Source organism: Pelmatolapia mariae, linkage group LG3_W, assembly GCF_036321145.2.
Source record: "Pelmatolapia mariae isolate MD_Pm_ZW linkage group LG3_W, Pm_UMD_F_2, whole genome shotgun sequence".
Taxonomy (NCBI): Eukaryota; Metazoa; Chordata; class Actinopteri; order Cichliformes; family Cichlidae; genus Pelmatolapia; species Pelmatolapia mariae.
Window position 1 is genome coordinate 38191697 of NC_086229.1, and position 13023 is coordinate 38204719.

The window sequence follows — 13023 nt, forward strand, 5'->3', positions numbered from 1 at the left end:
TCCTTAGAAAACGCTTAAAACACACACAAAAACGTGACGAAAGTATTTAGAAAAAGGCGTGGCTTATATATATTATCATAACTCTGGATTTACTGGCCTGTAATTCAAATTGAAAAACATTGAAGTCCGAACTTCCAATCTGGGCTGAAATAGAGACCCAGCGTGGCTGCAGCTTGTTGCTATGTCAGCTTAAAATAGTCATGTGATTTGGAGGTGCAGCGTGTCCGTGGACCCCACAGGGTTAATAACACTTCACAGACATAAATCTCCAAAAGTTGATTCTGTTCATCTGGACGTAGCGTTTTGTGGGAGAAACGTTTCGTCACTCATCCAAGTGACTTCTTCAGTCTCAGCTGACTGCAGGTTTCCCCAAATCTTATAAACAGTACATTTGCATAATGACTGAAACCAGCCCACTGAAGGAACAATGGGCTGTGAGGTCAGTTCCTTAATCATAATTATGCAAAGCATTAATCAACAATCACTGACCAAACCCCACTGATCAAAGACCACTGATCAATGGCCATGAGTACCATTCACAGAGAGTTGGGGAATGGCTGCAATCACAGCATTGTAAGATGGCGAAAGATGTACCCTTAGGCCCCCTCCTCGATTCAGAGATGGTCTTTCCCTTTTCACGTAAATGGCCTCCTTGACTCCGCGCTCAAACCAGCGTTCCTCCCTGTCCAGGATGTGTACATCCTCATCATTGAAAGAGTGTCCACTGGCCTGTAGGTGTAAATAGACTGCAGAGTCCTGGCCTGACGAGGTGGCTCTTCTGTGTTGTGCCATCCGCTTCGCCAGAGGTTGTTTGATTTCCCCAATGTATAAATCCTGGCAATCCTCCTGGCACTTAACAGCGTACACTATATTACTCTGTTTGTGTCATGGGACCCAATCCTTGGGGTGGACCAATTTTTGGCGTAGCGTGTTTTGGGGTTTAAAAGCCACAGAGACCCGGTGTTTAGAAAAAATGTGTCTCAACTGTTCCGATACTCCTGACACATATGGGATCACTACAGGTTTTCGCTTGGGCAGCGGTTGTCCTTCTCTCCTCGATCGGCTGGAGCTTTCTTTAGGTGCCTTTCCAGCTTTGACAAAAGTCCAGCTGGGATAATCACATTTACTCAGGGCCTTCTTGATGTGCTGTTCTTCTGCCTCCCTGGCCGCTGTGTCAGTGGGGATGGTGTTCGCTCTGTGTTGTAGCGTCCTGATGACACCCAGTTTGTGCTCCAGTGGATGATGAGAGTCAAACCTTAGATACTGATCCGTATGCGTAGGTTTCCGGTACAGATCAGTTTTAGATGTCCCCCATTACTGATGGAAATCTCAGTCTAAGAAGGCTAACCTGCCACTTTTCATATCCTCCCTGGTGAATTTGATGTGTTGGTCCACCGAGTTAATGTGATCCGTGAATTGTGGAACGTCCTGAGATTTAATTTTCACCCAGGTGTCATCCAGTTTTCAGTTTTCAGTTTTATTTTTCATATGCAAGTTAGCACAGGGTCAACATCGCAATGAAATGTGTTTGACGAGCAGCGGTCTCTCAGCAGCATGATACAGTAGGAAAAAATATAATAAAATATAATATAATAAAATAAAATAAAAAATAGAAAAATAGTAAAGAGCAAAATATTAGAGAGACATGGTAAAAGAGAAAAGATGACTAAATATATATGTATCTATAAATATAAATATATGTACACTAGTGATTAAATAAGAAAATCTTGAAAAGAAATATGACGGGAGGGCAGATGGGATATTGCACAGGAATGAGCAGCAGAAATTTACAGTATTGCACTTTTTAAATATAAATTACAATAACAATAAAGTGAAGTGACCAGTGCAGATTAATCAGAGTACTTGTGAAGCTGCAGGGTAGCTTCTGAGTCCTGTGTTGTGTGTGTTTAAGTGTTGTGGTTGAGGTGTCGTATGGCTTGATGGTAGAAACTGTTTTTAAGTCTTGTAGTGCGAGCAGACAGACTCCTGTAACGTCTGCCAGATGGTAACAAGGAGAACAGCTGATGTGCTGGGTGGCTGTGGTCCTTGATGATGCTGTGTGCTTTACGGAGGCATCGCTGGTGATAAATATCCTGAATGTCAGGAAGCCTCGTGCCAGTGATGTGCTCTGCTGCCTTCACCACCCTCTGTAGTGATTTACGGCTGCTGGCAGAGCAGCTTCCGTACCAAACTGTGATGCAGCTCGTCAGCAAGCTCTCAATTGCACACCTGTAGAAATTTGAGATGATGCTGGCGTTCATGCCAAACTTCCTCAGCCTCCTCAGGAAGAAAAGCCGCTGGCGAGCTTTCCTGATAGCAGTGTCTGTGTGAAGGGTCCAGGAGAAGTCCTCAGTGATGTTGACTCCAAGGAACTTGAAGCTGCTGACCCTTTCGACCTTGACACCGTTGATGTGGATGGGCTGGTGTTCCCTGACTGGTCGTTTCCGGTAGTCCACTATCATTTCTCTAGTTTTACTGATGTTGAGAGTCAGGTTATTTTCCAGGCACCACTCGTACAGTGCCATCACCTCCTCTCTATAGGCCGTCTCATCATTACCTGTGATGATCCAAATATCTGAACCAATGGTTTGATGGTGTTCCAGGGTAGGATAGCAAAGCCCTGTTTTCCACTTCTTCCATGTACAAATTGGTCACGATGGGTGAAACTGGGGAGCCCATGGCACACCCATGTTTCTGCCTGTAGAACTGACCCTTGTATTTGAAGTAGGTGGAATGAAGACACAGTTCCAAAAGCAAACACACTTGGTCGATGCTGAGAGTGGTGTCATCTCTTACGGACTACCTCCAACGCTTCCGTGACTGGGATGCAAGTGAAGAGAGATGTAACGTCGTACGAGACCATGGTTTCATCTGCCTCCATAATGACATCTCTCACCTTCTCAATAAAATCCAGGGTGTTCTGGATGTGGTGTTCAGAGCTGCCCACCAGTGGGTTCAGGATGGAAGCCAGAAACTTGGAGATGTTATAGGTGACCGAGTTGATCATGCAGACAATTGGTCTTAAAGGTGCACCCTGTTTATGTATTTTCGGTAAACCATACAGACTTGGTGTAGACTCCCCTGGGTACAGCCTGTGGCATGAGGTCTGGTCAATAGCTTTGTCTTGTTCTAACTGCTTCAGACAGTCTATCACCCTCTTCCTGTAGCCACTTCCTGGGTCTCGTTTCAGGGGCTCATAAGTATTTTCATCACTGAGTAGTGACAAAATCTTCTCATGATAGTCTTTCTGGTTAAGCAATACTGTGCAGCTACCCTTGTCTGCCGGAAGGATGATAATGTTGTTGTCATCACTAAGTGATGTGAGTGCCTTCCTCTCCTCCATGGTGATGTTGGACGCTGGGAGCTTTGCATTGCTGAGACAGGCCGAAACTTTCGTCCGTAGTTGCTCTGCTTCCACTTCTGCAATATTGTTGTTACCAATTGCTGTTTCTGTGGCTGTGATCAGCTCCACTAGCGGGATTTGTCTCGGTGTGACAGCAAAGGTCAACCCTTTAGCAAGGATGTTTTTCTCTGTTTGGGTGAGCTGTCTGTCAGACAAATTCTTCACCCACTTGTCCACATCCTCCGTGTCACATCCTTGTCTCTTCTGGCCACTGAGGACACTCTCCGTATTTTGTGATGGTTTCCGACGTACAACAAATAAGTCAAACTTCCTTTGTTGCCTGGTCTTAGACATCTTGTGCTGTGCTAGACGAGCCTTCTCTTTTTCTTTTTTTTTCTTTTTTTTTTTTCTTTTTCTTTTTTTTAACCTGTCCCGTTTGGTTCTTTTGCCATCAGAATTATTGTCTAAAGGCGAAGAAAGATGCCCAACGGATTTACTTTACCAAATGGACCATCCCAGCCTTGCCGTAATGGTCCATTTGATTCAACTTTTTATTGTTTATTTTATTTTCACTTGCTGAATACGGGACAGACTTGACTGGAGGAAAGAATGTGGAGAAAGAAAGAGGGAAAGAAAAAAAAACTGAGAAGAGGGACGGGGAAAAAGGGCAAAAAACAAAAACCAACAGAATAAGCAGACAAAAAATACATATATCGATCACCTGGATCACCTGTTGAGAAAGAAAAAAGAAAGCAAGCAGAAGAAAACGAGAGTAATAAACAAGATCACAATGATATATGGGAATATGACAGTAAATACTAAATATTAAACATTATTGTGCAGCACGTGAGATCGACAGCGCACAGTGTGCTTTGAGGTAGGAGCCAAAAAGGGTGTAATTTGTGTGTGTGATCACCCGTGTGTACACCTGTGAGCATGAACGCGCTTGTTTTAAAAGGTTCCTTCATGTAATGATCTGCTAGAGGGTGTGGGGGGCCACAGCCCCGACCTCCAGGGCATGAAGCAGGTATGGAGGAGATCAAGACTCCAGACATCCAGAGGCCCCCAGAACACAAGAGACCAAGGAAGACCAACAGAGGGGCAGCCGCGCCACTATCCCAGAAAGAGCTGAGGAGAGTCCCAGATGAGGGGTCACTCAGCAGCCGCGGAGCAGAAGCCAGGGGGGGTTGCAGTGACGTGCCCGTGAGCTCCGCCGGCAGCCAGCTGTGCCTGAGTGGCCGAGCCCCGGGCCGTGAGGCCGAGGGCACCCCATCCCCAAAGTGGCCCGAGCGAGCCCCAGGCTCCAGGCCCCAATAAGCAGCCGCCAAGGAGTGAGCCGGTGGGTACCTGGGCGCCCACCCCCGGAGACAGAGAACCACCAACGCACCGATGTCTGAGGGCGTCCGCCACCCGCAGGGGAAGTGGTGGGGGGAGATGGGCCTCCAAACCTTGGAGGGCCTGAGATGTCCCCAGAGAGGTGGCGTCTGATACCCAACCTGACATATAGACACAGACAAACAGGCACACACAGATACAAACATCTATTCCCACCCTCATGCTCTCATATACAATTGCTCAACACTCACCCAACGTGGAGACAGACATAGAGAGACGCTGTACACACAATCACACTCCCCAAGCGTACTCTAAGCCCCGAGTCTAGGTACCCTTGCCCCTGGAGGGGGAAACTGCACCCAGACTCAGGTGGTGTAACCCTTTTCCCTGCGGTGGGGAGAAGCAGACCGCCCCGACTCCGCAGCAGCAGGGAGGCCCCATACACCAGACCCCAGTCGGACGGCCAACTCCTCCTCCTAGCCCCCCTGCTCCAGCAGGCCGCAGAGAACGAGGGTGTAGGAGGACTCCAAACCTCCCTCCACCCGCTCATATGTACTGTTGATGTATGTGTGTTCTAAGGTGCATTTAAAACCCAGGAGGGCATGGAGCCACCTGCCAGAGCAGCAGGTAAGCATATAGCCCCTCCTGCTAGCCCTCAATGTCTACATGTATTTAAAATTGAGAGGTGGGCAACGACGCCAGGGGTGAGGTGTACACCCTGATGGTAGTTTGGAATCCGTGTAGCGTGCCCACCTCCAAGATCCTGTATGTATGTGTAATGAGAGTGTGAGTAATGTGAATGTCTAAGTTGTGGGATAAAATTGAGGCAGAGGCAGCCAGAAGGGGACAGAGGGGGGGGGATGTCTCCTCTGCACCCTGGTGACACACCCCTACCCCAAGGCCCTGCATGTGTGGGTGATTGTGGTGGAGCGGGAAGAGGGAGGCCGCTGGAGATGGGGAGGGAAGGAAGGGAGGGGCAAGTGACCCTTCCCTGGGGCCAGCTCCCCCGCTGACCCCAGTAGGCACCCCCATGCTGTGCAACCCGCCAGGGAAAGGGGGCCCAGGCCCATCCGGACCGGGGCCCAGTGCAGCAGCGCCCCCCTGGCCCCACGAGCCTTCTCAGTAAAGTCAAACACGTTTTTAATAGTATTCTCATCTAAAAGCATTGTCAGTCTCTGTCGGATCCGCTCCTCTTGAGATTTTAGCATGTCGATGGTAAAATTTGTTTGCCTCACCCGTTCATTAAGCAACTGATGCTGTGCCTTCTGGAGGGCACAGAAATATCCTGTCTCAGAGTGACGCTGAAAAACTAGTTCATGCAGTTTATTAGTTTATTACTTCCAGGCTGGACTACTGTAATTCATTATTATCAGGATGTCCTAAAAACTCTCTGAAAAGCCTTCAGTTAATCCAAAATGCTGCAGCAAGAGTACTGACAGGGACTAGAAAGAGAGAGCAGATTTCTCCTGTTTTGGCTTCCCTTCATTGGCTTCTTGTTAAATCCGGAATTGAATTCAAAATGCTGCTCCTCACATACAAGGTCTTAAATAATCAGGCCCCATCTTATCTTAATGACCTTGTAGTACCATATCACCCTATTAGAGCACTTCGCTCTCGCACTGCAGGCTTACTTGTTGTTCCTACAGTATTTAAAAATAGAATGGGAGGGAGTTATGCTCCCTTAGTTATGCTGCAATAGACGTAGGCTGCCGGGGGATTCCCATGATGCATTGAGCTTTTCCTTTCCAGTCACCTTTCTCACTCACTATGTGTTAATAGACCTCTCTGCATTGAATCACACCTCTTATTAATGTCTGTCTCTCTTCCACAGCATGTCTTCTATCCTGTTTTCCTTCTCTCACCCCAACCAATCACAGCCCCTCCCTGAGCCTGGTTCTGCCGGAAGTTTCTTCCTGTTAGAAGGGAGTTTTTCCTTCCCACTGTCGCCAAAGTGCTTGCTCATAGGGGGTCATATGATTGCTGGGGTTTTCTCTGTATCTACTGTACAATATAAAGCGCCTTGAGGTGACTTTTGTTGTGATTTGGCGCTATACAAATAAAATTGAATTGAATTGTTCTGTTAAGGTTCATGGTATTGAGGAGGAATCCAAAAATAACCACAGATCCGGGCTGGTGCAATTAGACGACATTTTAATGTACACACGTGCGGAGTCCAACAGCCCAATCAGTGTTGAACTACTTTACAATAGTCAGACAAAGGCTTTATAGGGTTGGGGGTGATACTGCTCCTCCCCCCCCCCCCCTCTCAGACACAATACAGCATACGTCAATGCAAAACCACAAACGTTCAGTTAACTTTGACATAGTTTTAAAAGAACATCGTCTTCGGCTCGACCCCAGGTGCTTCCCCTCAGCTCGTCTTCGCTGTCGCTTATCTCCGGGACATCTGGTGTACTTCCTGGAGCAGACCAACACGTACGCACCCCCACTTTGCAGTCGCAAGCAAAACATAATTAAACTCTTACCTATATAAATGAGTCTACTTATATGTATATGTATGTGTCAGCTTCTGCTGCCCTTTGTTTCACCTCTCAGCTCCCCAGCTAGACCTTGTAACCTTTCCGCTAGATAGAAGGCCAACACTGAAACTATGTGTGTGTATGTGTGTATGTCTGTACATACACGCTGCACCTTAATTGACCTCAGCTTAAGCAACCAGGCTAAGGCCATCCTGTGTGTGCCTATCTTGACTTATATGTAAAATGTATAAAACAAATGTTTCAATCTAATACAACTACTCAAAGCTTAATCAGCGATAAATGCATAATAAAACACCCTGCTCTTGGCTTACACTCAGGCTCGGCTTTCAGTTTCACTTCTGCAGAAGCATGCCTTGCAGAAGTTTTTCCTGTCTCATTTTGGCACAGAGTGTATTTCCTGTCCCTGCAGTCTACACAGAAACATTTAAGATTATTATATAGGAGCATTGAAAAACATTTAAAATTATAGATTCAACTCCAGTTTAAAGTGGTTCTTCTTGGACCTGTAATAAAGACTAATATAATACCAATATGTTTGAACATCTGAATGCATCTGAATGCGACATCACTATTAATAATGAAATGGTAATGATGATTATAAAAATAGCCACAAAAATATCTTCCTCTTCCTGACAGTTCTCACGTGTTATAAGACGGGATTATTTCAATAAACCAAGGACATTTTGACTGATAATGATTTGTATCCTTCTGTAACTATACAGAATTGTACTGAGCTAACACCTCCAACATTTAAGGAGCAATAAGTCATTATAGGATGTGTTTGTGATCCTGACGCAGGGAAAACAGATTGTTGTTGTTGTTCTTGTTTTTCTTCTTCTTCGTCTTCTTCTTCTTCTTCTTCCTCTTCTTCATTTTTATTGGTGGTTGGCAAACAACTGAAAGGTGCATTACCGCCACCAACTGGTATGGAGTGTGGTCTGGAACGTCACTCAAAAAAACAAAAAAAACCCTCAAACCCTTCCAAACAATTTCCCCTCTTTTAATAACTGAAATAAGGCCTGATAACTTTTACTTCCCAATTCCTTTTGCAACAAATCAATAAGATCCAGTTTGATTTTTATGTTACTGAGGTTTTGGATCAATTGTCTCCTCTCGACCTGATTCTTCTGACAATGCAATATGATATGTTCTATAGTTTCCTCTTCCCCACAGTAATCACATTTCCCTTTATTTTGTTTCCCTATCATGAATAATGTAGGGTTCAAACTCTTTCAAACTGTTCTATTCCAAGCTCTGTTTAGTAGTCTGTGTCCCAAACAAACTTGCCTCCTCTCTCCTGCTTCTCTCTCTGCCTGATCTTCCACCGCCAGCAACCGGGGTCCATTCACTAAAATCCATTCCATCATCCTCATCTACCTGAGACACCATTCCAGCCAGTCACACACCAGTTTATGGCAACTGCCAAAGTCCGTGATCCAAATCCATAGTCCAAAGTCAAAAACAATCCACTTAAACCATATGGTATGTCTGCCATCAAATATCCCGCCATCCTTCCCAAAGCTCATCCAGAATGCCTAATTGCCTCCACCTGTGCTTATAAATGGGACCAAAAACCAGCTCCGCCTACCAGGGGCAGTTCCCCAACTCAGGTCTCACCTATCACACTTAGAACTGAAGCTTCTCGGATGAAATGGCTTCAAAAACTTAAAGAAGTCCAGACATTTTCTATCCAAGCTCCTTAGAATACTAACGCTTGCATCTTTTCAAAAATGAAATTGAAAGTGAATTTTGAATAAAATGTGTTTCTTTTCTTTCTCCCTCAGAGTGCAGACATGTCTACTGCCAGCAATCTGCGATCTGAAGATCAGTTTCTGTGCTCCATCTGTCTGGATGTGTTCACTGATCCAGTCACTACATCATGTGGACACAACTTCTGCAAAAACTGCATATCTCAGCACTGGGACATGAATGTCATGTATCAGTGTCCCATGTGTAAAGAGACTTTCTGCACTAGACCTCAGCTGAGGGTCAACACCTTCATCTCTGAGATGGTTGCTCAGTTCAGACGTGAAGCTCAGCAGAAAGCCAGCAGCAGCAGCTCAGAGCAACAAGCTGCCAAACCAGGAGAAGTTCCCTGTGACATCTGCACTGGAACCAGACTGACAGCCGTGAAGTCCTGCCTGGTGTGTCTGACCTCCTACTGTCAGACTCACCTGGAGCCTCATCTGACAAAGGAAGGTCTGAAAAGACATCAGCTGATTGAGGCTGTGAAGAACCTGGAAGGAAGGATGTGTACGAAGCATGATAAACCGCTGGAGCTGTTCTGTAAGACCGACCAGACATGTGTCTGTGTGTTTTGCCCTGTTTTAGATCACAAAAACCACGAGTTTGTTCCTCTGAGAGAAGAATATGAAGGAAAGAAGGCAGAGCTGGAGAAGACAGAGGCTGAGATTCAGCAGATGATCCAGAAGAGACGACTGAAGATTCAGGAGATCAAAGAGTCGGTGAAGATGAGTAAAGATGCTGCAGACAGACAGAAAGCAGAAGGTGTTCAGGTCTTCACTGCTCTGAAGGAGTCTGTTGAGAGACGCCTGAAGGAGCTCATAAAGGAGATCGAAGACAAACAGGAAACAACAGAGAAACAGGCTGAAGGTCTCATCAAAGATCTGGAACAGGAAATCTCTGAGCTGATGAAGAGAAGCTCTGAGGTGGAGCAGCTCTCACGCTCTGAAGACCACCTCCACCTCCTCCAAAGCTTCTCTTCCCTGAAAGCTGCTCTACCCACCAAGGACTGGACAGAGGTCAGAGTCCGTCCACCATCATATGAGGGGACTGTGGTGAGAGCTGTAGCTCAGCTGGAGGAGACAATCAGGAAACTCATGAAGAAGAAGCTGTTTGAGGCTGAGCTGAAGAGGGTCCAGCAGCATGAGGTGGATGTGACTCTGGATCCTGATACAGCACATCCTAATCTCATCCTGTCTGATGATGGAAAACAAGTGTATGATAGTGATGTGAAGAAGAATCTTCCAGACAACCCAGAGAGATTTTCTTACTATGGTATTGTTTTAGGAGAGCAGAGTTTCTCATCAGGCAGATTTTACTTTGAGGTTCAGGTTAAAGGAAAGACTAAATGGGATATAGGAGTGGCCTCAGAGTCGATCAACAGGAAGGGACAAATCACACTGAGTCCTCAGGATGGTTTCTGGACTGTAGCGCTGAGAAATGGAAATGAGTACAAAGTTCTTGCGGGCCCTACAGTCCCCCTCTGTCTTCATCCGGGTCCTGAGAAGGTGGGGGTGTTTGTGGATTATGAGGAGGGTCTGGTCTCCTTTTATGATGTAGGTGCTGCAGCTCTGATCTACTCCTTTATTGGCTGCTCCTTCACTCACAAACTCCACCCATTCTTCAATCCCTGTCTGAATGATGGTGGTAAAAACTCTGCCCCTCTGGTCATCTGTCCTGTCAACCAAACTGAGTTGATCAACGACTGATTTTATTTGATGAACAAATGAACATATTGAGTGTAAATCCTCTACAGTCTCCATGTTTTCTATTGGATCTGATTATCAGGACTCTGATTCACACATTCATCTGATTCTCATGGAATTTGATGCAAAAAGAAGAAAAGTTGAATCAGGAAATGTTCCCACTAGTGTAGACTCGAGCTGAAGAGCAAATATCAGAGAATAAATGTCCAAAAGCTTCATTTTAAATGCTTTGAGTGAATACAGAATCATGTGTGGCTGTTATACGGAACATTCAGAGTTCAGCTGAGGGGAGTTATGTTGGATAGAAAGTGGTTTGGTTATTTGGCTCTGTGAGGATTTTTGTTCACTGAAAACTGATAAGACGGGATAATATTCAAAGAACTCTATAGAGATTCATACATCCATGTTCTCCACCTGGAGGTGTGGAGGAGAAAGTAGCAGGTGGACCACAGATTGCTGCGTTCTTCCGGTACATCATTTTGATGTGATGGTTATATTTCCATGTTCTGATGATTTAGTCTAAAGACAAACAGAGAGTTGCCCCAAGGTGCTTTATCTTGTAAGGTAAAAACCCTACAGTAAGTTCAAACATAAGCTTGAATGTGTTACTGATGTGTTACCAACACGCAGGAAGTTCTTAGAAATAAGTTAACCAGGTTTTTTTTTAGAGTTTGATCGATTGAAGCAGGGACTTTACTTCAGTCCTGTGATTTTACTGTAAACCCAACCAAGACACCTGCTAACAGGAAAAGAACATTTAGAGTCAGAGACAAAAAAATAAAGGTAAATGCTGTTTAATCAATATAGCGCATAATTAAATAAGCCAAACTGTCAAACTTCAGACAGCTGTGGCTGAACATGTATTTTCTTCCACACAAATGCAAACAAAAGCGAAGTGATTTCAATGTAATACTGAAAAAGTAAGTGCTCTGTATAACAAGACTAAAGTATAAAAATGTAAACTCCATGCTGTCTTTTACTGTTAACAATCAACAAATCTCAAATCACAGAAGTGATGGTCTCACAGTAGAGTTCTATTAGAGAGTCCTGTTTTGTCCTCTGCCTATATTAAAAAAAAAAGAAGTTTAGTCTAAGGAGCTTGGAAAGAAAAGTGTCTGGACTTTTTTGAGTTGCTTGAAGACGTTTCACCTCTCATCCGAGAAGCTTCTTCAGTTCTAAGGGTCAATGGTGGAGAGTCCCAGATTTAAACCCAGTGGGAGTTTCCCCCCCAAAGAGGGACAAAGGACCCCCTGATGATCCTCTAATCACATGAGCCAAGGTGTGAAAGCGGGTGTGGGTCCCAATCAGCCAGGGTTTCGGGTGAGCTCATTGTGAAACCTGGCCCCACACTATCATGTGATTTACTGAAGTCAGATGGCCATCTGACCTCAGGAAATCACCACGCCCACTTTCACACCTTGGCTCATGTGATTAGGTAGAGGATCATCAGGGGGTCCTTTGTCCCCCTTTGGGGGGGAAACTCCCATTAGGTTTAAATCTGGGACTCTCCACCATTTGACCCTTAGAACTGAAGAAGCTTCTCGGATGAGAGGTGAAACGTCTTCAAGCAACTCAAAGAAGTCCAGATGCTTTTCTTTCCAAGGTCCTTAGACTACGATGACCTGGATGATGGAGAACCTTCACAGACAAAAAGAAGTTTAATTCTATCCACCCACCCACACAGCCATCCATCCATCCAACATATTTGAAAACAAGGAGTAAAGAAATGTAAAGAATATTGTGGTGAGGCATGGTCGGCGGTGCCGTGCAGACGCACCTGCATGGCATCCACAATCACGCCCGCCATGTTAAAAACACGAAGAAGCAGGGGTTGTTGGGTATTGTGGTGTGTTGCATGTGCACGGCAAATAAAAATGGCTCAAAACAACAATCTGTAGTTCCTGCCAATCTGTGGGCCGTGCCTTATTCATGCCACAAATATGTTGTACAATCCATCTACAGACACACTACATTGTCCACCATGTGCATCGTTAAAAGTATGCACATGGTGCCAGGTTCCTTTATCCTCATTCGCAAAAGCAGCAGCAAGCTTTTTGACCGTTGGGTTGACAGGTTCTCAGCATAGCTTAAAAAAAAAGGCACAGAGTTGCCAGTACTCCACCCCTCCATAGCGAATGCTGCATGCTTTGGCTCAGAGTTGCCAGGTTCTCAGCACAAACTGCCAGATTCCCAGCCCCTCATCCCTGCTTCGCAAAATCCTGCAGCAAACCTCAGCACCGGGTTGGCAGGCTCTCACCCACTCATTCCTCTTTCGCAAATTCTGCTCTTAACCTCGGGACCGAGTTGCCAGGTCTCCAGCCTCTCATCCCTCCTTGGCTAATCTCTGTAGCATATGTCCACTCATCCCTCCTCTGCTAAACTCTGCAGCAAGCGT

The 13023-nt window shown here is 45.5% G+C and overlaps 2 protein-coding genes across 2 annotated transcripts in view; both read left to right on the forward strand.

The window, feature by feature from the left end:
• Positions 1-13023, forward strand: part of LOC134622556 (NACHT, LRR and PYD domains-containing protein 12-like) — a 365686-nt gene that overhangs the window by 221183 nt on the left and 131480 nt on the right. The gene's annotated exons all lie outside the window — the stretch shown is intronic.
• Positions 8973-10631, forward strand: LOC134646881 (E3 ubiquitin-protein ligase TRIM39-like). The gene has a single exon (XM_063500893.2). It carries the CDS (start codon positions 8973-8975, stop codon positions 10629-10631), a length of 1659 nt encoding a protein of 552 aa, XP_063356963.1.

Excerpts from the sequence above, each read along its gene's own strand:
- LOC134646881 (XM_063500893.2), top strand. The coding sequence starts at position 8,973 with ATGTCTACTGCCAGCAATCTGCGATCTGAAGATCAGTTTCTGTGCTCC.